Genomic DNA, 16,231 nt, shown 5'->3' with positions numbered 1-16,231 from the left:
TATAACATAGCTATATATCAGGCTTTTCCAGTCTAAGGCCAATGGGCCATACAGTAACAATCCTTTCAAAAATATACTTATCTGCTGTTATGCGTTTAACAACACCAGCCTCTAAATGTATGTAACTTTTTGTTTGCAAAAATACCAGTGATATACAGCTAAATAAACTGTTCATTTTAAAGGGTGCCCTTTTTAAACTAAAAAGACTAAGGGGCATATTTATCAAGTTCCGTATGTAGCTTGATGCCCCTTGTTTCGGACGAGCCTTCAGAAGACCGCTGCTCCATAACTTGTCGGCCTGCTCTGAGGCCGTGGACAGAAATCAACCCGATTGAATACGATCGGGTTGATTGATACCCATTCAAATCTGCAGTGGGCGGCATTGCAATTTATCAGCATTTATCATATGCGGCGGACATGATACGCTACTTCGCACATTGATAAATATGCCCCTAACACTAAAGAATAAAATAAAAGGATGTTCCAGTAAAGTCAATTGCACAATAGTTACAATATTTGATTAAAAGTTCAATGCAAAGAATAAACAAAGCCAGCTTATTAAAAAAAAAAAAACTAAAGGAGCAAATACCAATACATTTAATACTCTGCAACTGGACGACAGTCAATGGGAGCACATTAAGCGAAAATACATATTACATTACACTGTCCCCTTAATTGCAATGAGACACATTTCTATAGCCATATCTACTAGTGTATGATATGCATTAAAGGGACATTAACCCCTTAACTGCTGAGCCATTTTCGCCCATGTGCTTAGCTGTTTTGGAGTCTTTAGATGCTGCTCACATTTAAGCCCTACTATAGGTTATATTACAGTGGGAAACTGACACATTATATATTGTTGTTTTCAGCAGACACTGTAGATTCACCCCACTCTTGCGCAAACCCGCATATAATCATGTGCGCTAACCCGTCACAAGAATATGTCCTATTTATTTATAAATACATAGTTCTCCATATATCTGATGCAATATATATCTATACCTATATATATATATATACCTATATATATATATATATATATATATATATATATATCAGTGTTCAGGGCTGTGGAGTTTGCTGTGGCTTAGGATGTGTACCCAGTCTGTGAGTGCGGTCCATTCCTGTGTTTTATATATATATACACAGTATATAGATGACTATATATAGGTATAGATAAATACAGATATATATAGGAATATCTATTTAAAAATACATAGAACATATTCTGCTATCTACAGAACATTGGAATGTGAAATATTCATAATTCATGTAGGTATAGCGCACTTGATTAATCCCTTAAGTCTAATGGACGTAGTCACTACATCACAGGGTCCTTAAGGGGTTAAATGTGTTCAGGTTATCGCATGAGCGATAGGTGATATTTTAATTTGCACTCTCCACTGAAGTCTATGGGGAGAAGTTAGCACAGTCGCAATATTCGAAGCCGAACAGTTAGCACACAATGGATTTCGCTTTTGCACAAACATTTTACTTTTTACTTGTAATACACGCCCGATAACCTGCACGAGTTAAAAGTTTACTTCTGCTGGTGTTTGCGCACTAGTGAATGTGCTAAATAGAACTCCACGTGTAATCTGGCGCTATATAAGTATATTATTTATCCTCTTCTTAAATATACTTTGTTGCAGGTAGAAGCTTAAATCTGGACTTTTTTTTTCTTGCCTTATTCTTCCTTGTATACTTGGCTTATCAGCATAAATTTATGCCGAAATAATACATAACATCTGAATTTTGATATATTGTTATTAACGGCTAAATTACGAGTTTTGCGGTAAGAGCTGCGCGGTACTAACTTGCAAGTTATTGTCACTGCTCACCTCCATACAGCGCTGGTATTACATGTTTACAAAAACCCGGCGTTAGCAGGCAATATTGCAGCGTAAAGCAAAATTGAGCTCCATACCGCACTCCAACACCAGCGCTGCAGTGAGCTGCGGTCAGCTGGTTTTACGTGCTTGTGCACGATTTCCCCATAGACATCAATGGGGAGAGCCGGCTGAAAAAAAGCCTAACACCTGCAATAAAGGAGCGTAAAGCTCTGTAACGCAGTCCCATTAACTCCTATGGGGAAACGGAATGTATGTTTACACCAAACACCCTAACATGAACCCCATGTCTAAACACCCCTAATCTGTCATCCCCAACATCGCCGACACCTACATTACACTTATTAACCCCAAATCTGCTGCCCCCAACATCGCCGACACCTACCTACACTTATTAACCCCTAATCTGCCTTCCCCAATGTCGCCGCCACATACCTACATTTATTAACCCCTAATCTGCCGCCCCCCAACATCGCCAACACCTACATTACACTTATTAACCCCTAATCTGCCGCCCCCAATGTCGCCGCCACCTACCTACACTTATTAACCCCTAATCTGCCACCAAACATCACTGACACCTACATTACACTTATTAACCCCAAATCTGCTGCTCCCAATGTCGCCACCACCTACCTACACTTATTAACCCCTAATTTGCCGCCCCCAACGTCGCCGTCACTATACTAAAGGTATTAACCCCTAAACCTAACCCTAACCCTAACACCCACTAACTTTAATGTAATTAAAATAAATCTAAATAAAACCTACTATTAATAACCAAATAATTCCTATTTAAAACTACTTACCTATAAAATAAACCCTAAGATAGCTACAATATAATGAATAGTTACATTGTATCTATCTTAGGTTTTATTTTTATTTCACAGGCAAGTTTGTATTTATTTTACCTAGGAAGACTACTTACTAAATAGTTATTAACTATTTACTAGCTACCTAGTTAAAATAAATACAAATTTACCTGTAAAATAAAACCTAACCTGAGTTACACTAACACCTAACCTTAGACTACAATTAAATAAATAACATTAACTAAATCCAATTAACTAAATTACAACCCCCCCCCACTAAATTACACTAAATAAAAAACAAATTACACCTAATCTAATAGCCCTATCAAAATAAAAAGCCCCCCAAAATAAAAATAAAAAACCTAGCCTACACTAGACTACCAATGGCCATTGAAAGGGCCTTTTGCGGGGCATTGCCCCAAAGAAATCTGCTCTTTTACCTGTAAAAAAATACAAACAACCCCCCCAACTATAAAACCCACCACCCACACAACCAAACCCCCCTAATAAAATCCTAACTAAAAAAACTAAGCTCCCCATTGCCCTGAAAGGGGCATTTGGGTGGGCATTGCCCTTAAAAGGGCATTTAGCTCTTTTTCCTTGCCCAAAACCCTAAGCTAAAAATAAAACCCACCCAATAAACCCTTAAAAAAAACTAACACTAACCCCCGAAGATCCACTTACAGTTTTTGAAGACCGGACATCCATCCTCAACGAAGCCGGGAGAAGTCTTCATCCAAGCAGCAAGAAGTGGTCCTCCAGAAGGCAGAAGTCTTCATCCAGGCAGTATCTTCTATCTTCATCCATCCGGGGCAGAGCGGCTCCATCTTCAAGGAGCATCCTCTTCTGATGACGGCGACTGAAGAATGAAGGTTCCTTTAAGTGACGTCATCCAAGATGGCATCCCTTGAATTCCGATTGGCTGATAGAATTCTATCAGCCAATCGGAATCAAAGGTGAAAAAATCCTATTGGCTGATCCAATCAGCCAATAGGATTGAGCTTGCATTCTATTGGCTGATTGGAACTGATAGGGTTAGATTTAGGGTTAGGATTAGGGGTTTATAACATTAGTATAGTGGCGGCGACGTTGGGGGTGGCAGATTAGGAGTTGATAACAGTAATGTAGGTTGCGGCGATGTTAGGGACAGCAGATTAGGGGTTAATAATATTTAACTAGTGGTTGCGATGCAGGAGTACGGCGGTTTAGGGGTTAATATGTTTATTCTAGTGGTGGCAATGTCCGGAGCGGCAGATTAGGGTTTAATAATTTTATTTTATTATTTGCGATGTGGGAGGGCCTCGGTTTAGGGGTTAATAGGTAGTTTATGGGTGTTAGTGTACTTTTTAGCACTTAAGTTATGAGTTTTATGTTACGGCTTTGTAGCGTAAAACACTTTTTGGCCTCCCAGGCAGACTCGTAATACTGGCGCTATGGAAGTCCCATTGAAAACGGAATTTTTGAAAGCTGCGGTAGTTACGCTGCGTTACGGCCCAAAAAATGTGCGGTACAGAAATACCTGCAAGACTCATAATACCAGCGGTAGTGAAAAAGCAGCGCTATGAGGCTTTTTCAGCCATAACACAAAACTCGTAATCTAGCCGTAAATTAATTATTGTTGTCCTTGATTTACTTTTTTCACTTTCTTCTTTTATTGGTATTACTTCTTGTAATGCATTAATTGTGAAATAAAGATAATAATAATTAAAAAAATGCTCATTTACTCGCATATAACTGCAAAGGGTTTAACGCACAGTAAAAGTCACCTCCAGAATAGTAGAGCACTACTGGGAGCTAGCTGAACATATTAGGTGAGCTAATAACAAAAGGCATCTATTTGCAGCCACCAATTACCGACTAGCTCCCAGTAGTGCTTTGCTGCTCCTGAGCCTATCTAAGTGCACATTTCAACAAAGGATATCAAGAGAACCAAGTACATTTAATAACAGAAATAAAACTGTAAAGTCTGATAAAATGGCATACTCTTTCTAAACCATAAAAGTTTAACTTTTAAATCCCTTAAAATGTACTTATTATGTACTTACCCTTTTTCCAAATCACCACCTCCATTTTCACTGTCTGGAGATTTCTTCCTAATAAGATATCAATACAAAGAATTACTTCAAAATATTAAGCTCACAAAAAAATATATAGATACACACTATTTCACAAAAGGTATGTGGGCCCCTCACCATCACACCTAAACAAGCTTTTTGGGCATCCTATTCCAAAACCATGGGCATTAATATAATGTTTGCCCCACTTTGTGACTATGTAAGCGGAAATACTGGCGCTGAAAGCAGGGTAGTACACAAATACAATATACGGGTAACCTAAAAGGGTCTACCTTAGCAGAAATATAATCGTTATAAAAGTCAATAAATGGTAATAGCCTAATATATATCTTAGAAAATATATTTAATAGTGTAAAATTACAATACAATCAAGATTATAAAATCAGTGTTAATAAAATCAGTACATATATACTAAAAAGTAATTAATGGGGCCCTTTAAATTAGTTTGAAAAAACATACAGAAAGGGGAAAGATTAACCACAAATATATATATATATATATATATATATATATATATATATATATATATATACACACTATGATTGAGGATAGAAGAAAACTATACTCAAATAAATATAAGTATAAAGAGGGCAGAGATATTCAAACAGTATAAATAAAAACAAATAGCAATACAAACAGACTTAATAACTGGACGTCCAGCGTAAAAACCAGGGGTTAAAACAGTAATAATCTAGGGTTAAAACAGTATTAACCTGAAAGTGCACTATAGTGAACAAAAACACTCGTGACTAGATGATCATACTAATAGCATTGGATCAAGCTAATGGGCGAGTGAGGTACCTTGCGCTAATCTGTGGAGCACAGATTGAATATTGTTTGTCCTGTAGATGGGTGATCCTCTGTAGGTGGGTGTGTACTCCTAGAGTAGTTCACTTACATCACCCTTTCTGAAAATGTCCAGCTGATTTCGGGAGGAACAGAATGTAAACGATCTCTGGGGTAATAGCAATCCTTTAGATGATGGTAGATAGTAACTTCAAGGCACTCTTATTCTGTGGTGCTTAGTGCAGGTACTAGATCATCTGGCAGTATATTCAATTTGTAGACTGGTGCGCTCCCTCAGAGGGCTGTATTCAAATTCACAGGCCTTGGGGGTAGTGAGCCAGGCGTTGGTAGTTGTCCTGTGTGCTTTTTCAACACAATAGCGATCCTTTCGGCGGCTGTATCAAGTTCACAAGCCTTAAAGGAGTTCAGCTTAGCAGTAGTTCTTCTTGTAGGAAATGAGACACAGTCATCAACCGGTTTCTCCCCTCACTTGGGGCTTTTTCAAGATGTGTTCTCATTGCTGGCAGGTATTCCTTTATAGGGCTATCCTGCATCCTTATTGGTTAGTTCAAAGGGGTGTGTGATCCCAGTTAAGGTGGAATTTGAGTTATATCCCTTAAACTTTTAAGGAGGTATCTTATTGTCTCTTGTAGTTTTTTGGAAATTTCCCGTTGTTAATTTTAGTTTAATAACTAGTATACTAAAAGTACATATTGCTCCAGAAAGGAACAACCATACGTGTAATATGGTCACATCCATGGTGTCAAGTGAAATCGACTTAAATTATGAGTAAAGTCTGTTCAAGAGTTAGTATTTTTTGGAGTCCTCAATTTGATTAAACACATAGGTAGAGGTAAAAGACATATGTCAGTATTGTACAGGGAATATAAAGTTTTTACAGAGTGTTTTACATTTGATAGTTACAAACAGAAGTAAATTAGGGACAAAAAGAGAGAACTGGGGGTTCTCATTGTCTTAGAGTTAAAGTTAAACACATAGGTAAAGAATTTTTCCCATATGTGTATATGATACAGAAAATAGACAGACATTCTAGATATATCATGTTTGGTGGTTGCATATTGGGGCATACTTATCTGATCAAGAGTCAGTATTGTTTGGGGGATGATAGTATGATTAAACACATAGTTAAAGGTTAAACACATATGTCGGTATTTGTTCTCTTTTTGATAAATATTATAAAATCTTACATTTGGTACTTGCAAACGGAAGTTAATTATGAAAAAAACATAATTTATGTAAGAACTTACCTGATAAATTCATTTCTTTCATATTAACAAGAGTCCATGAGCTAGTGACGTATGGGATATACATTCCTACCAGGAGGGGCAAAGTTTCCCAAACCTTAAAATGCCTATAAATACACCCCTCACCACACCCACAAATCAGTTTAACGAATAGCCAAGAAGTGGGGTGATAAGAAAAAAAGTGCGAAGCATATAAAATAAGGAATTGGAATAATTGTGCTTTATACAAAAAAATCATAACCACCACAAAAAAGGGTGGGCCTCATGGACTCTTGTTAATATGAAAGAAATGAATTTATCAGGTAAGTTCTTACATAAATTATGTTTTCTTTCATGTAATTAACAAGAGTCCATGAGCTAGTGACGTATGGGATAATGACTACCCAAGATGTGGATCTTTCCACGCAAGAGTCACTAGAGAGGGAGGGATAAAATAAAGACAGCCAATTCCTGCTGAAAATAATCCACACCCAAAATAAAGTTTAACAAAAAACATAAGCAGAAGATACAAACTGAAACCGCTGCCTGAAGAACTTTTCTACCAAAAACTGCTTCAGAAGAAGAAAATACATCAAAATGGTAGAATTTAGTAAAAGTATGCAAAGAGGACCAAGTTGCTGCTTTGCAGATCTGGTCAACCGAAGCTTCATTCCGAAACGCCCAGGAAGTAGATACTGACCTAGTAGAATGAGCTGTAATTCTTTGAGGCGGAATTTTACCCGACTCAACATAGGCAAGATGAATTAAAGATTTCAACCAAGATGCCAAAGAAATGGCAGAAGCTTTCTGGCCTTTTCTAGAACCGGAAAAGATAACAAATAGACTAGAAGTCTTACGGAAAGATTTTGTAGCTTCAACATAATATTTCAAAGCTCTAACAACATCCAAAGAATGCAATGATTTCTCCTTAGAATTCTTAGGATTAGGACATAATGAAGGAACCACAATTTCTCTACTAATGTTGTTGGAATTCACAACTTTAGGTAAAAATTCAAAAGAAGTTCGCAACACCGCCTTATCCTGATGAAAAATCAGAAAAGGAGACTCACACGAAAGAGCAGATAATTCAGAAACTCTTCTAGCAGAAGAGATGGCCAAAAGGAACAAAACTTTCCAAGAAAGTAATTTAATGTCCAAAGAATGCATAGGTTCAAACGGAGGAGCTTGAAGAGCTCCCAGAACCAAATTCAAACTCCAAGGAGGAGAAATTGACTTAATGACAGGTTTTATACGAACCAAAGCTTGTACAAAACAATGAATATCAGGAAGAATAGCAATCTTTCTGTGAAAAAGAACAGAAAGAGCGGAGATTTGTCCTTTCAAAGAACTTGCGGACAAACCCTTATCTAAACCATCCTGAAGAAACTGTAAAATTCTCGGTATTCTAAAAGAATGCCAAGAAAAATGATGAGAAAGACACCAAGAAATATAAGTCTTCCAGACTCTATAATATATCTCTCGAGATACAGATTTACGAGCCTGTAACATAGTATTAATCACGGAGTCAGAGAAACCTCTATGACCAAGAATCAAGCGTTCAATCTCCATACCTTTAAATTTAAGGATTTCAGATCCGGATGGAAAAAAGGACCTTGTGACAGAAGGTCTGGTCTTAACGGAAGAGTCCATGGCTGGCAAGATGCCATCCGGACAAGATCCGCATACCAAAACCTGTGAGGCCATGCCGGAGCTATTAGCAGAACAAACGAGCATTCCCTCAGAATCTTGGAGATTACTCTTGGAAGAAGAACTAGAGGCGGAAAGATATAGGCAGGATGATACTTCCAAGGAAGTGATAATGCATCCACTGCCTCCGCCTGAGGATCCCGGGATCTGGACAGATACCTGGGAAGTTTCTTGTTTAGATGAGAGGCCATCAGATCTATCTCTGGGAGCCCCCACAATTGAACAATCTGAAGAAATACCTCTGGGTGAAGAGACCATTCGCCCGGATGCAACGTTTGGCGACTGAGATAATCCGCTTCCCAATTGTCTACACCTGGGATATGAACCGCAGAGATTAGACAGGAGCTGGATTCCGCCCAAACCAAAATCCGAGATACTTCTTTCATAGCCAGAGGACTGTGAGTCCCTCCTTGATGATTGATGTATGCCACAGTTGTGACATTGTCTGTCTGAAAACAAATGAACGATTCTCTCTTCAGAAGAGGCCAAAACTGAAGAGCTCTGAAAACTGCACGGAGTTCCAAGATATTGATCGGTAATCTCACCTCCTGAGATTCCCAAACTCCTTGTGCCGTCAGAGATCCCCACACAGCTCCCCAACCTGTGAGACTTGCATCTGTTGAAATTACAGTCCAGGTCGGAAGAACAAAAGAAGCCCCCTGAATTAAACGATGGTGATCTGTCCACCATGTTAGAGAGTGCCGAACAATCGGTTTTAAAGATATTAATTGATATATCTTCGTGTAATCCCTGCACCATTGGTTCAGCATACAGAGCTGAAGAGGTCGCATGTGAAAACGAGCAAAGGGGATCGCGTCCGATGCAGCAGTCATAAGACCTAGAATTTCCATGCATAAGGCTACCGAAGGGAATGATTGAGACTGAAGGTTTCGACAGGCTGTAATCAATTTTAGACGTCTCTTGTCTGTTAAAGACAAAGTCATGGACACTGAATCTATCTGGAAACCCAGAAAGGTTACCCTTGTTTGAGGAATCAAAGAACTTTTTGGTAAATTGATCCTCCAACCATGATCTTGAAGAAACAACACAAGTCGATTCGTATGAGACTCTGCTAAATGTAAAGACGGAGCAAGTACCAAGATATCGTCCAAATAAGGAAATACCACAATACCCTGTTCTCTGATTACAGACAGAAGGGCACCGAGAATCTTTGTGAAAATTCTTGGAGCTGTAGCAAGGCCAAACGGTAGAGCCACAAATTGGTAATGCTTGTCTAGAAAAGAGAATCTCAGGAACTGATAATGATCTGGATGAATCGGAATATGCAGATATGCATCCTGTAAATCTATTGTGGACATATAATTCCCTTGCTGAACAAAAGGCAATATAGTCCTTACAGTTACCATCTTGAACGTCGGTATCCTTACATAACGATTCAATAATTTTAGATCCAGAACTGGTCTGAAGGAATTCTCCTTCTTTGGTACAATGAAGAGATTTGAATAAAACCCCATCCCCTGTTCCGGAACTGGAACTGGCATAATTACTCCAGCCAACTCTAGATCTGAAACACAATTCAGAAATGCTTGAGCTTTCACTGGATTTACTGGGACATGGGAAAGAAAAAATCTCTTTGCAGGAGGTCTCATCTTGAAACCAATTCTGTACCCTTCTGAAACAATGTTCTGAATCCAAAGATTGTGAACAGAATTGATCCAAATTTCTTTGAAAAAACGTAACCTGCCCCCTACCAGCTGAACTGGAATGAGGGCCGTACCTTCATGTGAACTTAGAAGCAGGCTTTGCCTTTCTGGCAGGCTTGGATTTATTCCAGACTGGAGATGGTTTCCAAACTGAAACTGCTCCTGAGGACGAAGGATCAGGCTTTTGTTCTTTGTTGAAACGAAAGGAACGAAAACGATTGTTAGCCCTGTTTTTACCTTTAGACTTTTTATCCTGTGGTAAAAAAGTTCCTTTCCCACCAGTAACAGTTGAAATAATAGAATCCAACTGAGAACCAAATAATTTGTTTCCCTGGAAAGAAATGGAAAGTAGAGTTGATTTAGAAGCCATATCAGCATTCCAAGTCTTAAGCCATAAAGCTCTTCTGGCTAAGATAGCCAGAGACATAAATCTAACATCAACTCTAATAATATCAAAAATGGCATCACAGATGAAATTATTAGCATGCTGGAGAAGAATAATAATATCATGAGAATCACGATTTGTTACTTGTTGCGCTAGAGTTTCCAACCAAAAAGTTGAAGCTGCAGCAACATCAGCCAATGATATAGCAGGTCTAAGAAGATTACCTGAACATAGATAAGCTTTCCTTAGAAAAGATTCAATTTTTCTATCTAAAGGATCCTTAAACGAGGTACCATCTGACGTAGGAATGGTAGTACGTTTAGCAAGGGTAGAAATAGCCCCATCAACTTTAGGGATTTTGTCCCAAAATTCTAACCTGTCAGGCGGAACAGGATATAATTGCTTAAAACGTTTAGAAGGAGTAAATGAATTACCCAATTTATCCCATTCCTTAGCAATTACTGCAGAAATAGCATTAGGAACAGGAAAGACTTCTGGAATAACCGCAGGAGCTTTAAAAACCTTATCCAAACGTATAGAATTAGTATCAAGAGGACTAGAATCCTCTATTTCTAAAGCAATTAGTACTTCTTTAAGTAAAGAGCGAATAAATTCCATCTTAAATAAATATGAAGATTTATCAGCATCAATCTCTGAGACAGAATCCTCTGAACCAGAAGAGTCCAAAGAATCAGAATGATGGTGTTCATTTAAAAATTCATCTGTAGAGAGAGAAGATTTAAAAGACTTTTTACGTTTACTAGAAGGAGAAATAACAGACAACGCCTTCTTTATGGATTCAGAAAACAAAATCTCTTATGTTATCAGGAACATTCTGCACCTTAGATGTTGAGGGAACTGCAACAGGCAATGGTACATCACTAAAGGAAATATTATCTGCTTTAACAAGTTTGTCATGACAATTATTACAAACAACAGCTGGAGGAATAGCTACCAAAAGTTTACAGCAGATACACTTAGCTTTGGTAGATCCAGCAGGCAGAGGTTTTCCTGTAGTATCTTCTGGCTCAGATGCAACGTGAGACATCTTGCAATATGTAAGAGAAAAAACAACATATAAAGCAAAATAGATCAAATTCCTTATAAGACAGTTTCAGGAATGGGAAAAAAATGCCAAACATCAAGCTTCTAGCAACCAGAAGCAAATGAAAAATGAGACTGAAATAATGTGGAGACAAAAGCGACGCCCATATTTTTTGGCGCCAAATAAGACGCCCACATTATTTGGCGCCTAAATGCTTTTGGCGCCAAAAATGACGCCACATCCGGAACGCCGACATTTTTGGCGCAAAATAACGTCAAAAATGACGCAACTTCCGGCGACACGTATGACGCCGGAAACGGAAAAGAATTTTTGCGCCAAAAAAGTCCGCGCCAAGAATGACGCAATAAAATGAAGCATTTTCAGCCCCCGCGAGCCTAACAGCCCACAGGGAAAAAAGTCAAATTTTTGAGGTAAGAAAAATATGATAATTTAAAGCATAATCCCAAATATGAAACTGACTGTCTGGAAATAAGGAAAGTTGAACATTCTGAGTCAAGGCAAATAAATGTTTGAATACATATATTTAGAACTTTATAAATAAAGTGCCCAACCATAGCTTAGAGTGTCACAGAAAATAAGACTTACTTACCCCAGGACACTCATCTACATGTTTGTAGAAAGCCAAACCAGTACTGAAACGAGAATCAGTAGAGGAAATGGTAAATATAAGAGTATATCGTCGATCTGAAAAGGGAGGTAAGAGATGAATCTCTACGACCGATAACAGAGAACCTTATGAAATAGACCCCGTAGAAGGAGATCACTGCATTCAATAGGCAATACTCTCCACACATCCCTCTGACATTCACTGCACGCTGAGAGGAAAACCGGGCTCCAACTTGCTGCGGAGCGCATATCAACGTAGAATCTAGCACAAACTTACTTCACCACCTCCCTTGGAGGCAAAGTTTGTAAAACTGATTTGTGGGTGTGGTGAGGGGTGTATTTATAGGCATTTTAAGGTTTGGGAAACTTTGCCCCTCCTGGTAGGAATGTATATCCCATACGTCACTAGCTCATGGACTCTTGTTAATTACATGAAAGAAACGGTTCTTAGTGTATTAGGGGTAAAGTTAAACACATAGGTAAAAGTTAAACACATAGGTAAAAGTTAAACACATATGTGTATATGACATTGACAGACTATTCCAAAGTTTTACATTTGGTACTTGCAAACGTAAGTTAGTTATGAAAAACGGTTCTTAGTGTATTAGGGGTAAAATTAAACACATATGTAAAAGTTAAACACATGTGTATATGACATAAAAAATGTAGACAGACTATTCCAAAGTTTTGCATTTGGTGGTTGCATACTTGGGCAAATAATGAAAGGAGGTTCCGATTGTTCTTAAAAGGCATATCTAATAGAGACCGTTAGGGGAAGTTTTAGTCAAACATAAAAGGAGCTACATCAAGTTCTGAGTTTAAGCCTAATGGGTGCAGTGTTTTCATGGTATATATCAGTTCGGCTTCCTTTTTTAGGAGCTTTGTTTCAAAATTCCCTCCTCTCCATTCTGGTTTGACTTTTGAAATCCCCCAGAATTTAAAGTCTTTAAGTCGGTTATTATGGACCTCTCTAAAGTGTCTGTATAGGTGTGTTTCCTTGTTGCCTTTTTCTATGATACAAAGGTGTTCTCTAATTCTTTCGCGGAGTGTTCTAGAGGTCTCTCCTAAATATTGCATATTACAACTACACTGTATGAGGTATATGATTCCTTTATCTGTACATCTGATAGTGTCATTTATATGGTAGGTTATTCCCGTTTGAGTTGACGTATATTCTTTGGTTTTATTTGTGTAGTGGCAGGATCTGCAGCAATGGCAGGGAAAGAAGCCTTTGACTATGTTCCCTAGTAGGTCATGTTGTTTGGACTGATTATTTGTTTTAAACTCGCTGGGGGCCAATGTGCTCTTTAGGTTCTTTGATTTTTTGTATATAAATCTTGGGTTAATAGAGATCTTATCTCCAATAATTGGATCCTCTCTAATTAGGTGCCAATGTTTTTTAATAATACGTTCGATAGTCTTATGGTCCCCATTATAGTTTGTAATGAAAGGGACAGATATATCCTCCATTTCTTTTATGCCTATAGGATCTTCATGTCTTTTATATTTAAGTAAATCTTTTCTATCTATGTCTTTTATTTTATTGAAATTATCCTGAATTGTTATATCATCATACCCTTTGTCATTAAATTTCTTTATTAGAATTTTAGACTGTTCTTCGTAGTCTATTAGGTTAGTGCAGTTTTTTCTAATCCGCAGAAATTGTGCTTTGGGTATATTTTCTTTCCACTTTGAAAGGTGGCAGCTTGTAGCATGAATAAAGTTGTTGGAATCTATTTTCTTAAAGAAAGTTTTGGTATTAAATTGGTCATTGTTGGTTTCAATGTCCAGATCTAGAAACGAAATGTTATGTTTATTTATTTCGTAAGTGAACTGTATTCCCCTGTCATTTTGGTTCCAGTATTTCCGCTTACATTATTCTACTATCCTCCTCAGGGTTCTTAGAGAGAGACCCTTCTATACTTGGCATTAGGGTTGATATAAGCGCCAATTCTCACCTATCCTCCTTCCACTTTGTGACTATAACAGCCACAATTCTTCTCAGAAGACTTTCCACGAGATTTTTGAGTGTAACTATGGGAATTTGTGCCCATTCAGCCTAAAGAGCATTTAAAAGGTCAGGCACTGATGTTGGACAAGAAGGTCTGGCTCACAGTCTGCGTTCTAATTCATCCCAAAAGTGTTCAGTGGGGTTGAGGTCGGGGTTCTATGCAGGCCACTCGAGTTCCTTCACACCAAACTATTGAAACCATGCCTTGATGGACTTCGCTTTGTTCAATGGGCACAGTCATGGTAGAACAGGAAAGTGCTTTCCCTAAACTGTTGCCACAGTTTAGATGTAAGATAACCCTTCACTGGACCCTTCACTGGAACTAAAGCACCTAGCCCAAACTCTGAAAAACAGCCCCAGACCATTATCCCTACTCCAACAATCTTTACAGTAGGTAGCATTCTCCTGGCATCTGCTACACCCAAATTCTTCCAATTGACTGCCAGATAGTGAAGTGATTCATCACTCCAGAGAAAATGTTTTTAGTTGATGTGAGGCATGTGTAAAGCTTCTCAGCTTTGGAAACCAATTTCATGAAGCTCCCAATTAACAGTTATTGTGCTCATGTTGCTTCCAGAGGCACTTTGGAACCTTGTCGGGAGTTAGGCAACAAATGATAGACAATTTTTAGGTTCTACCTGCTTCCCCCCCGGGCAGGCCAGCTCTGTGAACTACCGTGGGCTACAATTTTGTTACTAGGCTTTTGTTAACCCTAGATGCTTCCACTTAAGAATAATAACACTTACAGTTGACTGGGGCAGATCTAGTAGGGCAAAAAGTGCACAAACTGATTTGTGGCAAAGGTGGCATCCTATGACTGTGCAACATTTAAAGTTACTGAGCTCTTTAGTACAACTCATTGTACTTGCTATGTTTGTCTATGGAGATTTTATGGCTATGTGCTGGATTTTATGCACCTGTTAGTATTGTGTGTGGCTGAAACCCCTGAACTCAATAATTAGTAGGGTGTCCGCATAATTGTGGCCATATAGTGTATGTATGGTTAGACTTGATGGGCCTATTAGTTCTTATATACTGTCAAATTCTGTTTATATGCTTCTTTATTGCACCTACAATTTTATCCTAATTACAACCATGAGTAAATAAAATAAAATGAAAAAGCACTTACCTAGAAATACATATTCCCAAACCAATCAGAGTACAGACCATTAAAACAGATGTTGTTATGGCAATTATAATTGCCTGGCTCAAAGGAGGTTTGGGATGTTCAGATATTGAAATATCCACAGGTCTTTTAAGAATTTGCTCCAACTTCTTCTTCATAATATTTGTAATATTGTGGATAAGATTTCTGAAAATTGTACAAAAAGAGTATACAAATCAGGCTCTATTAATAATTTATTGTTTTAAATTATTTCATACTATAACAATGTTGGTTTATTAGTTTATGGCTTTAATTACATTGTTTTACACATGGTTGATTTTCTCTTAGATAGATAGATAGATAGATAGATAGGTGCATGTTTAAAGGGACATGAAACTCAACATTTTTATTTTTCTTAATTTTCATGATTCAAATAGAACATGTTAATTTAATCAACTTTCCATTTTACTTCTTTAATCCAGTTTGCTTCATTCCCATGGTATCCTTTTTTGAAGGAGCAACTGTGCCCTAATAAGAGCTATCTGAAGACATCTGTTGAACCAATGAAAAGATGCATTTTTTGCAGCCACCAATCAGTAGCTACCTCCCAATAATGCATTGCTGCTTATGAGCCTATCTAGATATGCTTTTCAACTAAGGATACCAAGAGAATGAAGCAATTTAAATAATAGAGGCAAATTTGAAAGTTGTTTAAAATCACATGCTCTGTCTGAATCATGAAACAAACATTTTGGGTTTCATGTCCCTTTAATATATGTGTGTCCTATATGTATATACCGGTATTAAACATGCACATATCTATCTATCTATCATCTATCTATCTATCTATCTATCTATCTATCAATTTTTATCTTTATATTTGAATATGGAAGATGTATTTATTTTATTTGGCACAC

The 16,231-nt window shown here is 37.8% G+C and overlaps 1 protein-coding gene across 1 annotated transcript in view; it reads right to left on the bottom strand.

The window, feature by feature from the left end:
• The window catches only part of LOC128658145 (protocadherin Fat 4-like), a 651,406-nt gene that overhangs the window by 272,437 nt on the left and 362,738 nt on the right, over window positions 1-16,231 (bottom strand). The window contains exons 32-33 of the mRNA XM_053712644.1: window positions 15,339-15,521; window positions 4,711-4,758 (exon numbers count right to left, since the gene is read on the bottom strand). Coding sequence (XP_053568619.1) covers window positions 4,711-4,758; window positions 15,339-15,521 — 231 coding nt within the window. The remainder of the gene's footprint in view (window positions 1-4,710; window positions 4,759-15,338; window positions 15,522-16,231) is intronic.

The sequence above is a fragment of the Bombina bombina genome, chromosome 4, assembly GCF_027579735.1.
Source record: "Bombina bombina isolate aBomBom1 chromosome 4, aBomBom1.pri, whole genome shotgun sequence".
In the NCBI taxonomy this organism is placed as follows: Eukaryota; Metazoa; Chordata; class Amphibia; order Anura; family Bombinatoridae; genus Bombina; species Bombina bombina.
The sequence above is the reverse complement of the archived record's forward strand: the minus strand, read 5'-3'. Positions and strand labels throughout refer to the sequence as shown.